This window comes from Ranitomeya imitator, chromosome 9, assembly GCF_032444005.1.
Source record: "Ranitomeya imitator isolate aRanImi1 chromosome 9, aRanImi1.pri, whole genome shotgun sequence".
Taxonomy (NCBI): domain Eukaryota; kingdom Metazoa; phylum Chordata; class Amphibia; order Anura; family Dendrobatidae; genus Ranitomeya; species Ranitomeya imitator.
The window spans coordinates 20,290,221-20,303,552 of NC_091290.1; the positions used below are offsets into that span (position 1 = coordinate 20,290,221).

The following is a 13,332-nucleotide window of genomic DNA, read 5'->3' on the forward strand; positions in this document are numbered from 1 at the left end:
TCTAGTAATGGGATAAAGTCAGCAGAAGGGACCACAAGCATCAGTACTGGTAGTGGTGTGGACCACAAGGATCAGTACTGGTAGTATTGTTGGCCACAAGAATTAGTACTGGTAGTATTGTGGGCCACAAGGATTAGTACTGGTAGAAGTGTGGGCCACAAGGATCAGTACTGGTAGTAGTGGGAACTACTAAATCAGTATTGGGAGCAGTAGTAACTACAAGGATCAATGCTGGTAATAGCGTGGATCACAAGCATCAGTACTGATATTAGTGGAGACCACTAGATCAGTACTGGGAGCAGTGTGGACCACAAGGATTAGTACTGGTAGTAGTGGGAACCACAAGGATCAGTACTGGTAGTATTGGGAACCACTAGATCAATATTGGGAGCAGTAGGGGCTACAAGGATCAGTACTGGTGGTAGTGTGGACCACAAGGACCAGTACTGGTAGTATTGAGGACCACAAGGACCAGTACTGGGAGCAGTAGGGACTTCAAGGATCAGTACTGGTAGTAGTGGGGACCACAAAGTTCAACACTGGTAGTAGTGGGGACCACAAGGATCAGTACTGGTAGTAGTGGGGACCACTAGGATCAGTACTGGTAGTAGTGGGGACCACAAGGATCAGTACTGGTAGTAGTGGAGACCACAAGGATCAGTACTGGTAGTAGTGGGGACCACAAGGATCAGTACTGGTAGTAGGACCACTAGGATCAATACTGGTTGTATTGGGGACCACAAGGATCAGTACTGGTAGTAGTGGGGACCACAAGGATCAATACTGGTAGTAGTGGGGACCACAAGGATCAGTACTGGTAGTAGTGGGGACCACAAGGATCAGTACTGGTAGTAGTGTTGGCCACAAGGATTAGTACTGGTAGTATTGTGGGCCACAAGGATTAGTACTGGTAGTAGTGTGGGCCACAAGGATCAGTACTGGTAGTAGTGGGAACTACTAAATCAGTATTGGGAGCAGTAGTAACTACAAGGATCAGTACTGATAGTAGTGGGGACCACAAGGATCAATGCTGGTAATAGCGTGGATCACAAGCATCAGTACTGATATTAGTGGAGACCACTAGATCAGTACTGGGAGCAGTGTGGACCACAAGGATCAGTACTGGTAGTAGTGGGAGCCACAAGGATCAGTACTGGTAGCATTGGGAACCACTAGATCAATATTGGGAGCAGTAGGGGCTACAAGGATCAGTACTGGTGGTAGTGTGGACCACAAGGACCAGTACTGGTAGTATTGAGGACCACAATGACCAGTACTGGGAGCAGTAGGGACTTCAAGGATCAGTACTGGCAGTAGTGGGGACCACAAAGATCAACACTGGTAGTAGTGGGGACCACAAGGATCAGTACTGGTAGTAGTAGGGACCACTAGGATCAATACTGGTTGTATTGGGGACCACAAGGATCAATATTGGTAGTAGTGGGGACCGCAAGGATCAGTACTGATATTAGTGGGGACCACAACGATCAATACTGGTAGTAGTGGGGACCACAAGGATCAGTACTGGTAGTAGTGGGGACCACAAGGATCAGTACTGGTAGTAGTGTGGACCACAAGGATCAGTACTGGTAGTAGTGTTGGCCACAAGGATTAGTACTGGTAGTATTGTGGGCCACAAGGATTAGTACTGGTAGTAGTGGGGACCACAACGATCAATACTGGTAGTAGTAGGGACCACAAGGATCAGTACTGGTAGTAGTGGCGACCACAAGGATCAGTACTGGTAGTAGTGTGGACCACAAGGATCAGTACTGGTAGTAGTGTTGGCCACAAGGATTAGTACTGGTAGTATTGTGGGCCACAAGGATTAGTACTGGTATTAGTGGGGACCACAACGATCAATACTGGTAGTAGTGGGGACCACAAGGATCAGTACTGGTAGTAGTGGCGACCACAAGGATCAATACTGGTAGTAGTGGGGACCATAAGGATCAGTACTGGTAGTAGTGGCGACCACAAGGATCAATACTGGTAGTAGTGGGGACCACAAGGATCAGTACTGGTAGTAGTGGCGACCACAAGGATCAATACTGGTAGTAGTGGGGACCACAAGGATCAGTACTGGTAGTAGTGGCGACCACAAGGCTCAATACTGGTAGTAGTGGGGACCACAAGGATCAGTACTGGTAGTAGTGGCGACCACAATGATCAATACTGGTAGTAGTGGGGACCACAAGGATCAATACTGGTAGTAGTGGGGACCACAAGAATCAATACTGGTAGTAGTGGGGACCACAAGAATCAATACTGGTAGTAGTGGGGACTTCAAGGATCAGAACTGGTAGTAGTGGCGACCACAAGGATCTGTAATAGGCTCAATTATTTTTCATCTCTTTATTAATGATCTCATGCATAGGATTGCCAGTAAAGGTGTAACAGTATTGCTGATTTTTTTTTTTTTTTTTTTTTCGGGTGGAAACGGTGCAAAGTAGTTTATAATATTAATTAACAGCCTTTTTCATTTTTCATATAAATTGACATTACAGACCTGACCTTCTTCTTCCTGAACAGTAGGGGGCACCATTGTTATCACCTAGGGAAAAGTTGATGACTATTTTGCTCCAGCACAATGGATTATGTGACAAGAAGAGGTAGCGCAGCGGGTATAACGGCACACACAGTCCATTAGGGCAGCGTTAATACTGTGAATCTTGGCTCCTTTGTAACGCAGCGCTGCCTCCTCCTGATTTAGCTGCTCAGTGGATTCTGCTGTTCTCAACAGGACTAAAGAAATTAAGAGCGACACGTCCCTGCTGGTTAAATGTCACCGGGGAATTTTATACAAACATTCTTGCTTCTCTCAGCAGAAAATGCTCCTCGTTGCATCTCCTTTCCCAGGCAATCCATAAAAGACGCCTCAGTACGGCAGAGAATTAATCAATGTATCTGCTGCATGAGGACACATCCCACCTCCCATCGTACAGGGCTTATTATACTGTACAGCACCAATACGGTTTCAGGTGGAAGCTTACACAATATGTTATATTATTTGTGTCTTCATCGGTCTATCCTCTGGATAGATCATCAATATCAGATAGGTTGGGAGCTGACACACCGTAACCCCACCGATCAGCCATTACCAGCCCCTGTGGTGGCAGGAAATTCACAGTGCACAGAACTAAACACCACGGCTCCATACACTGCATACTGGCCTTCTTGGGTTCTGCACCTCAGTTCCCAATCACTTCACTGCATAACTATTTGGCAGAGGTGCTGGGTATAAGACCCCCACCGATCTAATGCGGATGACTTATTCTAAGGATCATCAATATCTTAATCCTGAACAACCTCTAACTTTTTATTGAAGGAAATCAAAAACTGATTTAGAATATTGTATAGTTCTAAAAATTATCAGAAGATATGGATTTTATGAGGGTTAACACTGTGTGAGACCTCCAGGACCTGGAAAATTAAGCTCTGTATAACGACTATATTTTTCACACTATAAGACTCACTTTTTTAGCAGGATAATAACTAGCTAAAATGTGTCTGCATCTCATGTTCTGAAGGCGGGAGGTCCGGAAGATGACTGCTTCCTTGAAGGCAACAATAGGCAAGCGGTTCTCTTCTTGCTGAACACCACTCCCAGAGTGTTGGTGTGCACTGTCTGTATATATATACCTTTTATAAGCAATGATTATGTGCCTGCAGTACACTCCATCTCACCTTGTTACTGGATAGGACTGTCACACGATATATAAGTCTCAGTGCTCCCCTCAATTACCATAAGCTCTACATAAGGACAGCGGGACAGCGCCATTTTTGTGCCCTAACAGTATTTTATACATTTACTCAATAGCAGGAGCACCACAACACAATACACTATTCAAGTGTAGCATGTTTAGGAAAATTTCCCCCAATTACACGGATCAGATTTGGTGACTAGACTTCTCTATGGACAATACCATTAGTGGAATTATCCCTTGCACTTCCTTAAAGGGTTATTCTCATGTTAAGAAATTGCTTTAGTTAGACAGCATGAAAGTAAGCAAGTTTGCAACTGACTTGCTTTTTCTATCTCCTATAATTTCTCTTCTGTGAGAGCTTTGCCTCCTCTGCCTGCCCAGACCCTGGTCGAGAGTGTGCAGCAGTTACATCCCAAGAGAAGGGGTTAACTCCTAAAATACCAGCCAGTTCTCTCCAGCCCTTGGATTTGTATACAGCAGTTATCTGCACATCTCCCTCTCAGCTCCTGATGAACTGCTGTTATAAGTCTTGCAAAATCACCGGCTTCTCTAATCACTGCTCTCACTGTCCCGAACTGTGTACTTTTCAAATGCACTGTTATTTCTATATGCAAATAAAGTGATAGCAGTCTCTACTCGAGAACAAACCTCTAATAACAGAATGTGTGCTGTGCTTCATAGTTCTCCTAATACTACAATTCTACTTATCACAAGAACTATTGCTCAAGGAGGAGAGCCCACCATGCCAGCAACCAGGAAATTAAAGAAACTCAAAAGCTGTGGGCTACTCCGGAGACAACTTGACTATACCCCTTTAAACCACCTGAAATTTTAATTTGTATTAAATATTGTTTTCTTATTTTCTATCATCTAGACCTGGGGTGCGTCTTATAGTCCAAAAATATAGTAATCTACAATGATGGGTGTAATGTAATTCTAGAGTTCACAGACATTTCTGCTCAGGTTTTATTAGCTCCCTCGGTGGCATTGTATGCTCCTATTATAATGTGCAGCAGTAGTACTCTCATGCTGCCAGTCTTCCAGGCTTCCCTCCGTAAACGCTCACACTTTGGATTTTTACAATACATTTCCAGGTGCAGTTGCTCAAGCAGAGGTAATTACCCCAAATTGGAGATGTTTTCCAATGTGGCTTAACAAATTCATAGCAGTAAAACTGTAATTGAAAACTTATTATAAAATCGCTCTATGTTGCCGGAGGTTAAGTTTGAGTTACAATATAGTTTGCTATTTTTTAAAACTGAATCTATTATAATGTATGAGAAAATTATTATAGGGGGGGGGGGTCCTCATAAAAGACTAATGATGGGAAAAATATAATAAAAAATTAATAAACATTGGAGTATGTAAACGTTATTTCTAATAGATTCTGAGGCAGTCTGAGCTCTACCTCCAGTAGAATACTCAACTGTTTCTCTACACCTCCCCCATACTTTACATTGCGGTTCTGCTTGTTCACATTATTAGCATTAATATCACAGAATTGACTTCTTTCTCCTATTGTTATGACCAAGGGAAATTTTGAGGAAAAATTTCCTCCAGCACTATAGACTTTTACGCCAAGAAAAGGTAACCAGTATCTTGGCACACAAAGTCTGTTAGTGCAGCGTTAATAATGTAAATCTTGACAATATTACAAGCCATTAAATGAAGAACCAAATTCCAGTGTAGCAAGGAAAGGAATGATTTGAATCTACATAACTAATGAAAAAAAAAATATATATATATATATGTTTTTCATATGTTTGTATTCAGCACAATGAACCTTAACCTCTTTCCGACATCGGGTGTAATAGTACACCAATGTCGGACTCCCCCTGTTTGGTGCGGGCTCTAGCGCTGAGCCTGCACCTTTCCGGGCACATGACAGCTGATTTATACAGCTGACATGTGACTGCAACAGTCGCAGATGGAATTGCGATCCACCCGTCGCTGTTAACTAGTTAAATGCCTCTGTAAATCTCTGACAGCGACATTTAACTTGTGCTTACCGGAAGAGCGTCGTAAATCCCGCCTATCGGTGACCCCGTCACATGATCGCAGGTCACCGATGGGTTGGCAGAGGTGTCCAGCAGACCTCTATGGTTGTCATTGTTAAATTGCTATGGGCGCCGCCCCATGGTCGATGCTCATAACAAGTTGGCATTTCTGTTACAGGCGATCTGATCATAGCCTGTGCATATCAGAGGAGATCAGAGTACTGCAGCTTCTAGTCTCCCATGGAAACTATTGAAGAATGCAAAAAGTTAAAAAACCAAAAGTTTTAAAAAATATAAAAAATAAATAAATAAAATCAAATATACACATATTTGGTATCGCCGCTTTCAGAATCACCCGATCTATCAATATAAAAGAATAATTAACCTGATCGCTAAACAGTGTAAGGGTACCGTCACACAGTGGCATTTTGATCGCTACGACGGCACGATTCGTGACGTTCCAGCAATATACTTACGATCTCGCTGTGTCTGACATGCTCCTGCGATCAGGGACCCCGCTGAGAATCGTACGTCGTACCAGATCGTTTGAAACTTTCTTTCGTCATCAAGCATCCCGCTGTGGCGGCATGATCGCCTCGTGTAACAAAGGTGAGCACGATATTGTATACGATGTGCGCATAGTAACCAACGGCTTCTACATCGCACATACGTCATGAAATTATCGCTCCAGCGTCGTACATTGCAAAGTGTGACTGCAGTCTACGACGCTGGAGCGATAATGGTGCGATGCTGGAGCGTCACGGATCGTGCCGTCATAGCGACCAAAGTGCCACTGTGAGACGGTACCCTAACAAGAAAAATTGTAAAACGTCAGAATTACGTTTTTATGGTCGCCGCTACATTGCAATAAAATGCAATAACGGGAGATCAACAGATCGTATCTACACCAAAATAGTATCAATAAAAACATCAGCTCGGCGCACAAAAAAATAAGCCCTCACCCAGCCCCAGATCATGAAAAATGGAGACTCTACAGGTCTTGAAAAATGGTGCCATTTTTTTTTTTTGTACCAAAGTTTGGATTTTTTTCCACTACTTAAATAAAAAATAACCAATAAAAGAAAAAAATCGGCACCGCTGAGACCCAAAGTCTGTACCTCCACCGCTTAATGTCGCTGCTGTTGCCACAACTGCCTAAACAAACAAGACCCTCGGGTGCAAAGATCCAAAGATAATGTAAAATCCAATACAAGAAAAAATAGGAATGCACTCACCAGTCTGTTGAAGCAAAAAAATCCTTTATTTGGACATGTGCAGGAGACGACAGGGAGAACGTGGAATAAAAGGACGACAATTGTTTCGCTCTGCTGCGCTTCTACGGACATGTAAAATCAAATTTTATTTAACCCCTTTCTGATTTTATGCTACATAGCAGCGAACATAAGATCGCTGCTATGTAGCAGAGGCGATCGCGTTGTGCCTGCTTCTAGCCTCCCATGCAGGCTATTGAAGCATGGCAAAAGTAAAAAAAAAAAAAGTAAAAAAAAAAAAAGTAAAAAAAAATGTGAAAAAAATTAAAAAAAATATAAAAGTTTAAATCACCCCCCTTTCGCCCCATTCAAAATAAATCAATTAAAAAAATTGAAGCTACACATATTTGGTATCACCGCGTTCAGAATCGCCCGATCTATCAATAAAAAAAAAGCATTAACCTGATCGCTAAGCGGCGTAGTGAGAAAAAAATTCAAAATGCCAGAATTATGTTTTTTTTGTCGCCGCGACATTGAATTAAAATGCAATAACAGGCGATCAAAAGAACGTATCTGCACCAAAATGCTATCATTAAAAACGCCAGCTCGGCACGCAAGAAATAAGCCCTCACCCGACCCCAGATCACGAAAAATGGAGACGCTACGAGTATCGGAAAATGGCACAATTTTTTTTTTTTTTTTTAGCAAAGTTTGGAATTTTTTTTCACCACTTAGATGAAAAATAACCTAGTCATGTTTGGTGTCTATGGACTCGTAATGACCTGGAGAATCATAATAGCAGGTCAGTTGTAGCATTTAGTGAACCTAGCAAAAAAGCCAAACAAAAAACAAGTGTGGGATTGCACTTTTTATGCAATTTCACCGCACTTGGAATTTTTTTCCCGTTTTCTAGTACACAACATGGTAAAACCAATGATGTCGATCAAAAGTACAACTCGTCCCGCAAAAAATAAGCGCTCCAATGGCCAAATTGACGGAAAAATAAAAAAGTTATGGCCCTGGGAAGGAGGGGAACGAAAAATGAACACGGAAAATCCCAAGGTCATGAAGGGGTTAATCTGTTTAAAAAAAGTGAAAAAATCTACATATTTTTGTCCATGTAGAAAGACCTGGATTAAGAACGTTGTAGCATTGGTTTTTACATAGTGTATTCACTTCAGCATTTTGCAAATGTACCGTATATTTTTTAATCAACTAAATTAAATGTGATGTTTTTTATATATACTGGAAGCTGGATTCTTTACCTTTCATGGACATTTCTATCTAAAATGCCATGCAGTATTCCGCTTTCTGGACTTCCCCACTAACTGGATTAATTTTGACAAAGGGATGAGCTGGATCATGTTATTCATTAGGCTATCACTTCACATTCTCATGGACACGCGAGAGGAAAAGCAAGGGAGATATAAACACGCAAAATCTTTTAAAGGCTATGTTGATTATTTTAATTTATGTATTGCATGTATTATGTGCTGTAAGCCATTTCAGTAATTTATTTTGTTTCATTTTTTGTCTTCTACAGCTTGCATGCATTACAGCACATTGCAAGCTGCTTAATGCTATTCGGCCTCAATCTTGACAGCCTTCTGTATGTCAGCTCAGTCTCTAGCTCCTCTCTCCCCTCTGATGACGGCGCATCTAAGCTGTTTTGAGCTTATATTCGCATTGGAGAGGAAAAAATAGAGGAGCTGAAAACTACCCAGGACAGGTACAGTAGTTGGGATTGAGACTGTACAGAATTCAGCAGCTTGGAGTGTGTTGAAATATATGCAAGGAAAACTGCAAAAATTATTTGATTCTTTGAAAATTGCAGAAATGTTTAAATCCATATAATATATAAAATGCCCTACAAAAATTATGCAAATGTTTCCATATCCTTTAAACTATTGCATATGAACCTAATTTAATTTTGCATGAAAAAATATATATATATATACCGTATATAATGAGTATACATATAATGAATCAGAAAAAAAGGAATGAGCATTTATAATTGTTAAGCATACACAGCAGAGTAGATGACATTTGAATATGAGAATTGTGTCAGTCTCACAGGATATCAATAGTTTATTCTTATGAGTAAACCGTTACAATAATACAATGTAGCGTTTATTGACAATCTGGGTAATTAGCATATTTCCCAGGCTGGAGATTGTGGGTATGAATAATGCATGGGCACGGCACTGGTTTATGTACAGTATGTTGACTGCAGAGTCTCTGACATGAATTATTTACATCTGTGCTAGAACAGATTGTGCTGCAGTCTCCTGGTCCGGGGCTGGGGCTGGACCCTGACTGCACAGCTCCATTAAACCAGTACAGCAACAGTAGTATCACTCATTACACCCTTAAGATTTAGGAGGATATTTCATGTGTTCGGTTGCCAGGACACAACAGACAAAGCCAGATTTTCAGGACTGGATCATATCCACAAAAATGCATCTGAGCAATGAATTGGGTTTCCTGGTTTTAAAAACGCTGTACAAAAAAAGGCCATTTCTGTACAAAGGCTGTGTCTGTATTGCAGCTTGCTTAAAGGGAACCTGTCACCCCGTTTTTTCAGATTGAGATAAAAATACTGTTAAATAGGGCCTGCGCTGTGCATTACAATAGTGTATGTAGTGTACCCTGATTCCCCACCTATGCTACGAAATACATTACCAAAGTCGCCGTTTTGGCCTGTCAATCAGGCTGGTCAGGTCAGGTGGGCGTGGTCACATAGCTCTTTTCTTCCCCAGCTTTCCGTTGGTGGCGTAGTGGTGTGCGCATGTCCAAGTAACGAATCCACTGCGTGCACGTGAAGAAACAGCGCACGATCTGCGCTATTACCCCTGTCACCGGTGGGGGCGGCCATCTTCCTGGGGCCGCGCGTGCGCAGATGGAGTGCTCTGCTGCACGGGGCTTCAGGAAAATGGCCGCTGGATGCCGCGCGTGCGCAGATGGAGATCACGGTGGCCATTTTCCTGAAGCCGAGATGCAAAATGTCCGCCGCGATCTCCATCTGCGCACGCGCGGCATTCCGCGGCCATTTTCCTGAAGCCCCGTGCAGCAGAGCACTCCATCTGCGCACGTGTGGCCCCAGGAAGATGGCCGCCCCCACCGATGACAGGGGTAATAGCGCAGATCGCGCGCTGTTTCTTCACGTGCGCGCAGTGGATTCGTCACATGGACATGCGCACACCACTACACCACCAACGGAAAGCTGGGGAAGAAAAGAGCGATGTCACCACGCCCACCTGACCTGACCAGCCTGATTGACAGGCGAAAACGGCGACTTTGGTAATGTATTTCGCAGCATAGGTGGGGAATCAGGGTACACTACATGCACTATTGTAACGCACAGCGCAGGCCCTATTTAACAGTATTTTTATCTCAATCTGAAAAAACGGGGTGACAGGTTCCCTTTAACCTCACGCACATAGACAAGAATTGTTGTTTCCCCCCCAAAATAAAAGCATCTATTTTTTTTTCCATACATTTCATGCAATAGAATTCTATAAGTTTTATAGGGGCAGGATGTGATTGGAAAGATGGAGTCTGATTTCTTTTTTTTTTTTAACAAATATCATCACTCTTAGGTTTAAATTACACTGAGCTGCAATAGAAAACACAGGTAAAGAGCTGCGCTATACAAAGGGAAAAAGAAAACTCTTTCCGTCTAGTCTCAGACAACACCTTAAAATATCCAAAATAATAAACTTTAAAATGGGCATTTAGCCATCCAATTATGTTTAATATAAACAAGACAAGAGGACGATAATGCAAGGAAAGGACCACAGGCAACGCCACATTCACTGAGCTATGAAGCAGCGGATTCCTTGCAGGGTTGTCTCCCTCCTTGGACAACTCCTTTTTAAATCAAGCAGTTCCCTTTGTAAAATAAAAAAAATAATCCCTTCACCTCTCACACAGGCAACTTTCCAGAGATGCCAGCTCTGGGTCTGCCGGGTTCACATTGTATTGTTATGCCGCGCAAGAGCAAATCAGCCGCCACTATTGGGCGTCTGCACTCCTTTTTTTCACTTTTCCAACATTTGTCCAAGGGAAGTAAAGTTGCAGCAGCCCAATAGTGGACTGACGTGGCCTAATAATGTCACGTGAACCCTAGGAACCCCAGAGCCTACATCACTGGAATGGCAAAACCAAAAACAAATGGGCTACTTGCACAGTGAACAAGTCTGTAGAATCCTGTTCACACCACCAAAGAACTTGAAGACACAAAAGCGCACAGAGAGGTAAAAAAATACTCTTGTAAAAAAGTCACAGTAAATAAGCAAGTGCTAGTCAAAAAATGAAAAAATACAAAAATGCAGGGTATTTAGTTAATACGTTTTTTTGCAAAAAAAGTATGTTAAGCTGCTCCACCAATCGCCAAGGTATACCCATAATAGAGCAGTTTTTCTTTTTTTTTTTTTTTTTTGCAAAAAAATGTATTCTTTTACCTCTCTGCGCTTTTGTGTCTTCAAGTTCTTTGGTGTGAGCAGGTTTCTACAGACTTGTTCATTGTGCAAGTAGTCCATGTGTTTTTGGTTTTGTGATTGTTCTCTTGTTTCTACAAGACTGGGGAGTCCACCACTCCTCTGTGGGCCATTTGCATTGTAGCTGTTCCATCCTGCAAGTTCCACATGGATATTTTCTCTCTGAACAATGCTTATACAGGTACTATATAGATGATCAGGTTTTTAAATACATCAGATAGGGATTATATACATTAGATACGACTGCTCTATTATGGGTATACCTTTGCGATTGGTGGAGCAGCTTAACATACTTTTTTTTTGCAAAAAAACGTATTAACTAAATACCCTGTATTTTTGTATTTTTTCATTTTTTGACGAGCACTTGCTTATTTACTGTGACTTTTTTTACAACAGAGTATTTTTTGACCTCTCTGTGCGCTTTTGTGTCATCACTGTAACGGCGCACGTGCAGAAATTCTGTTATTTTTATTTTACAATGGGGTCTACTTAATTAAAAAAAAACCTTTAAGTGAAAATTGACCCTCCCAAAATAAATGTCTCCTGAGTATAAATCATGGATACACATTATTCCAAATACATATCTGGTACCTTATTAGCAGCATTTGGAGTCAGCGGAGCTTCATCTTTCACATTTGGTAAATTGTTATGTTCGGTATCTTTTCCTGCAGAGGAACAATAAAAGAGCATGAACCCCTCATTAGCCTTCGTTATTTATAAATCAGCTGTAATATTGTATCACCGGGTGTATTAGTGGCAAGAGGCATAATTGGCATCAAAATAAAGATATAAGATCCATCAACAGCAGTGCTTCCGCTTGTTGTTGGTCCTCAGGAAGACATTTATCTTTCACGTTACACTTGTGTCTGGGAGTAACAGGTCACTTCATAAATCACTGGAGACCCCAATACTCACCTGTATTAAGTGCATTTATATCATGATCAGCTCCAAACGACAAGTTCCGCGCCAGCTTGTTATTATCATTCTTCTGAGGGGTAATGGTGGTGGGACACAACGAGAATCTGCGCCGGAGGAAATTCTCCTCCTTCATGTTGTGCGCCGGGGAGGTTTTCTGAAAATAAAAAGTGAAAGGTGAGAATTAGGAGGCAAATGTGGGATTTATAGTAATATGTGTCCATGAGGTCTCTATACCAGCCCATGGGGGTCACATGAAGTTTTGAAGGTTCAGCCAACGAGTCCCTCACCAGTGTCTGTGTAACCTAGTGCCCTGCAATGACGCCTCTTTCCATGTGACGACTGCTACGGTTGCATGGAACGAAATATATCACAAATGGTCAGCTTATATACTTTTTGAGGATTTTAAACAAGCTCTTAGAATATAAATTAAAGCCTAGCAGAATATATCAACAGCAAGGAGCCGACTTGCTTGTGGCTTCCAGGGAGCCCTACAAGCTTTGCCGAAAATAACATAAAAAAAAAAAATAGTAACTCCTTTTCATAGTTTACGTAAAATGACCAACAGCCTTTCTTAAACGTCAAGATTGATCTCAGCGTCTAGACTCAACCTTCGGGGTCATTAATTGCTACAGTCAACACATAATCTATGATTATATTGTTCTGGAGAATATTTGCAGCGCAGAACACGTCGACCCAACTGCTGAATATAGTAATAATCCACATTTCTCCCATGACTAATATAAATGACTGCACAGCACCGCTGGCACCAGATTACTGCTTATAAAAAGCCTCTACATTTAGCCCCTGAGCAGCAGCCGCCTATATGCTATGAGGTTGGGTTTTTAACGGAACCTCAAGAATTCAGCCGGTGTCCGTGCCATGAGAGTAGTCAGAGGTTGTCCGAGCAGTGTCAGGAGGGCACTCTGAGGGGCTGACAGACATTGATCTCTCACTGACCCGCGGGAATGCGTGGGTGTCGGGTGAGAACTACAGACGTCAT

At 42.1% G+C, this 13,332-nt stretch overlaps 1 protein-coding gene across 2 annotated transcripts in view; it reads right to left on the reverse strand.

The window, feature by feature from the left end:
- The window catches only part of OSBPL5 (oxysterol binding protein like 5), a 105,302-nt gene that overhangs the window by 48,374 nt on the left and 43,596 nt on the right, over nt 1–13,332 (reverse strand). For both annotated transcript variants that reach the window (XM_069740515.1, XM_069740513.1), the window contains exons 2-3: nt 12,330–12,486; nt 12,006–12,079 (exon numbers count right to left, since the gene is read on the reverse strand). In XM_069740515.1, coding sequence (XP_069596616.1) covers nt 12,006–12,079; nt 12,330–12,465 — 210 coding nt within the window. In that variant the 5' untranslated portion in view covers nt 12,466–12,486. The remainder of the gene's footprint in view (nt 1–12,005; nt 12,080–12,329; nt 12,487–13,332) is intronic.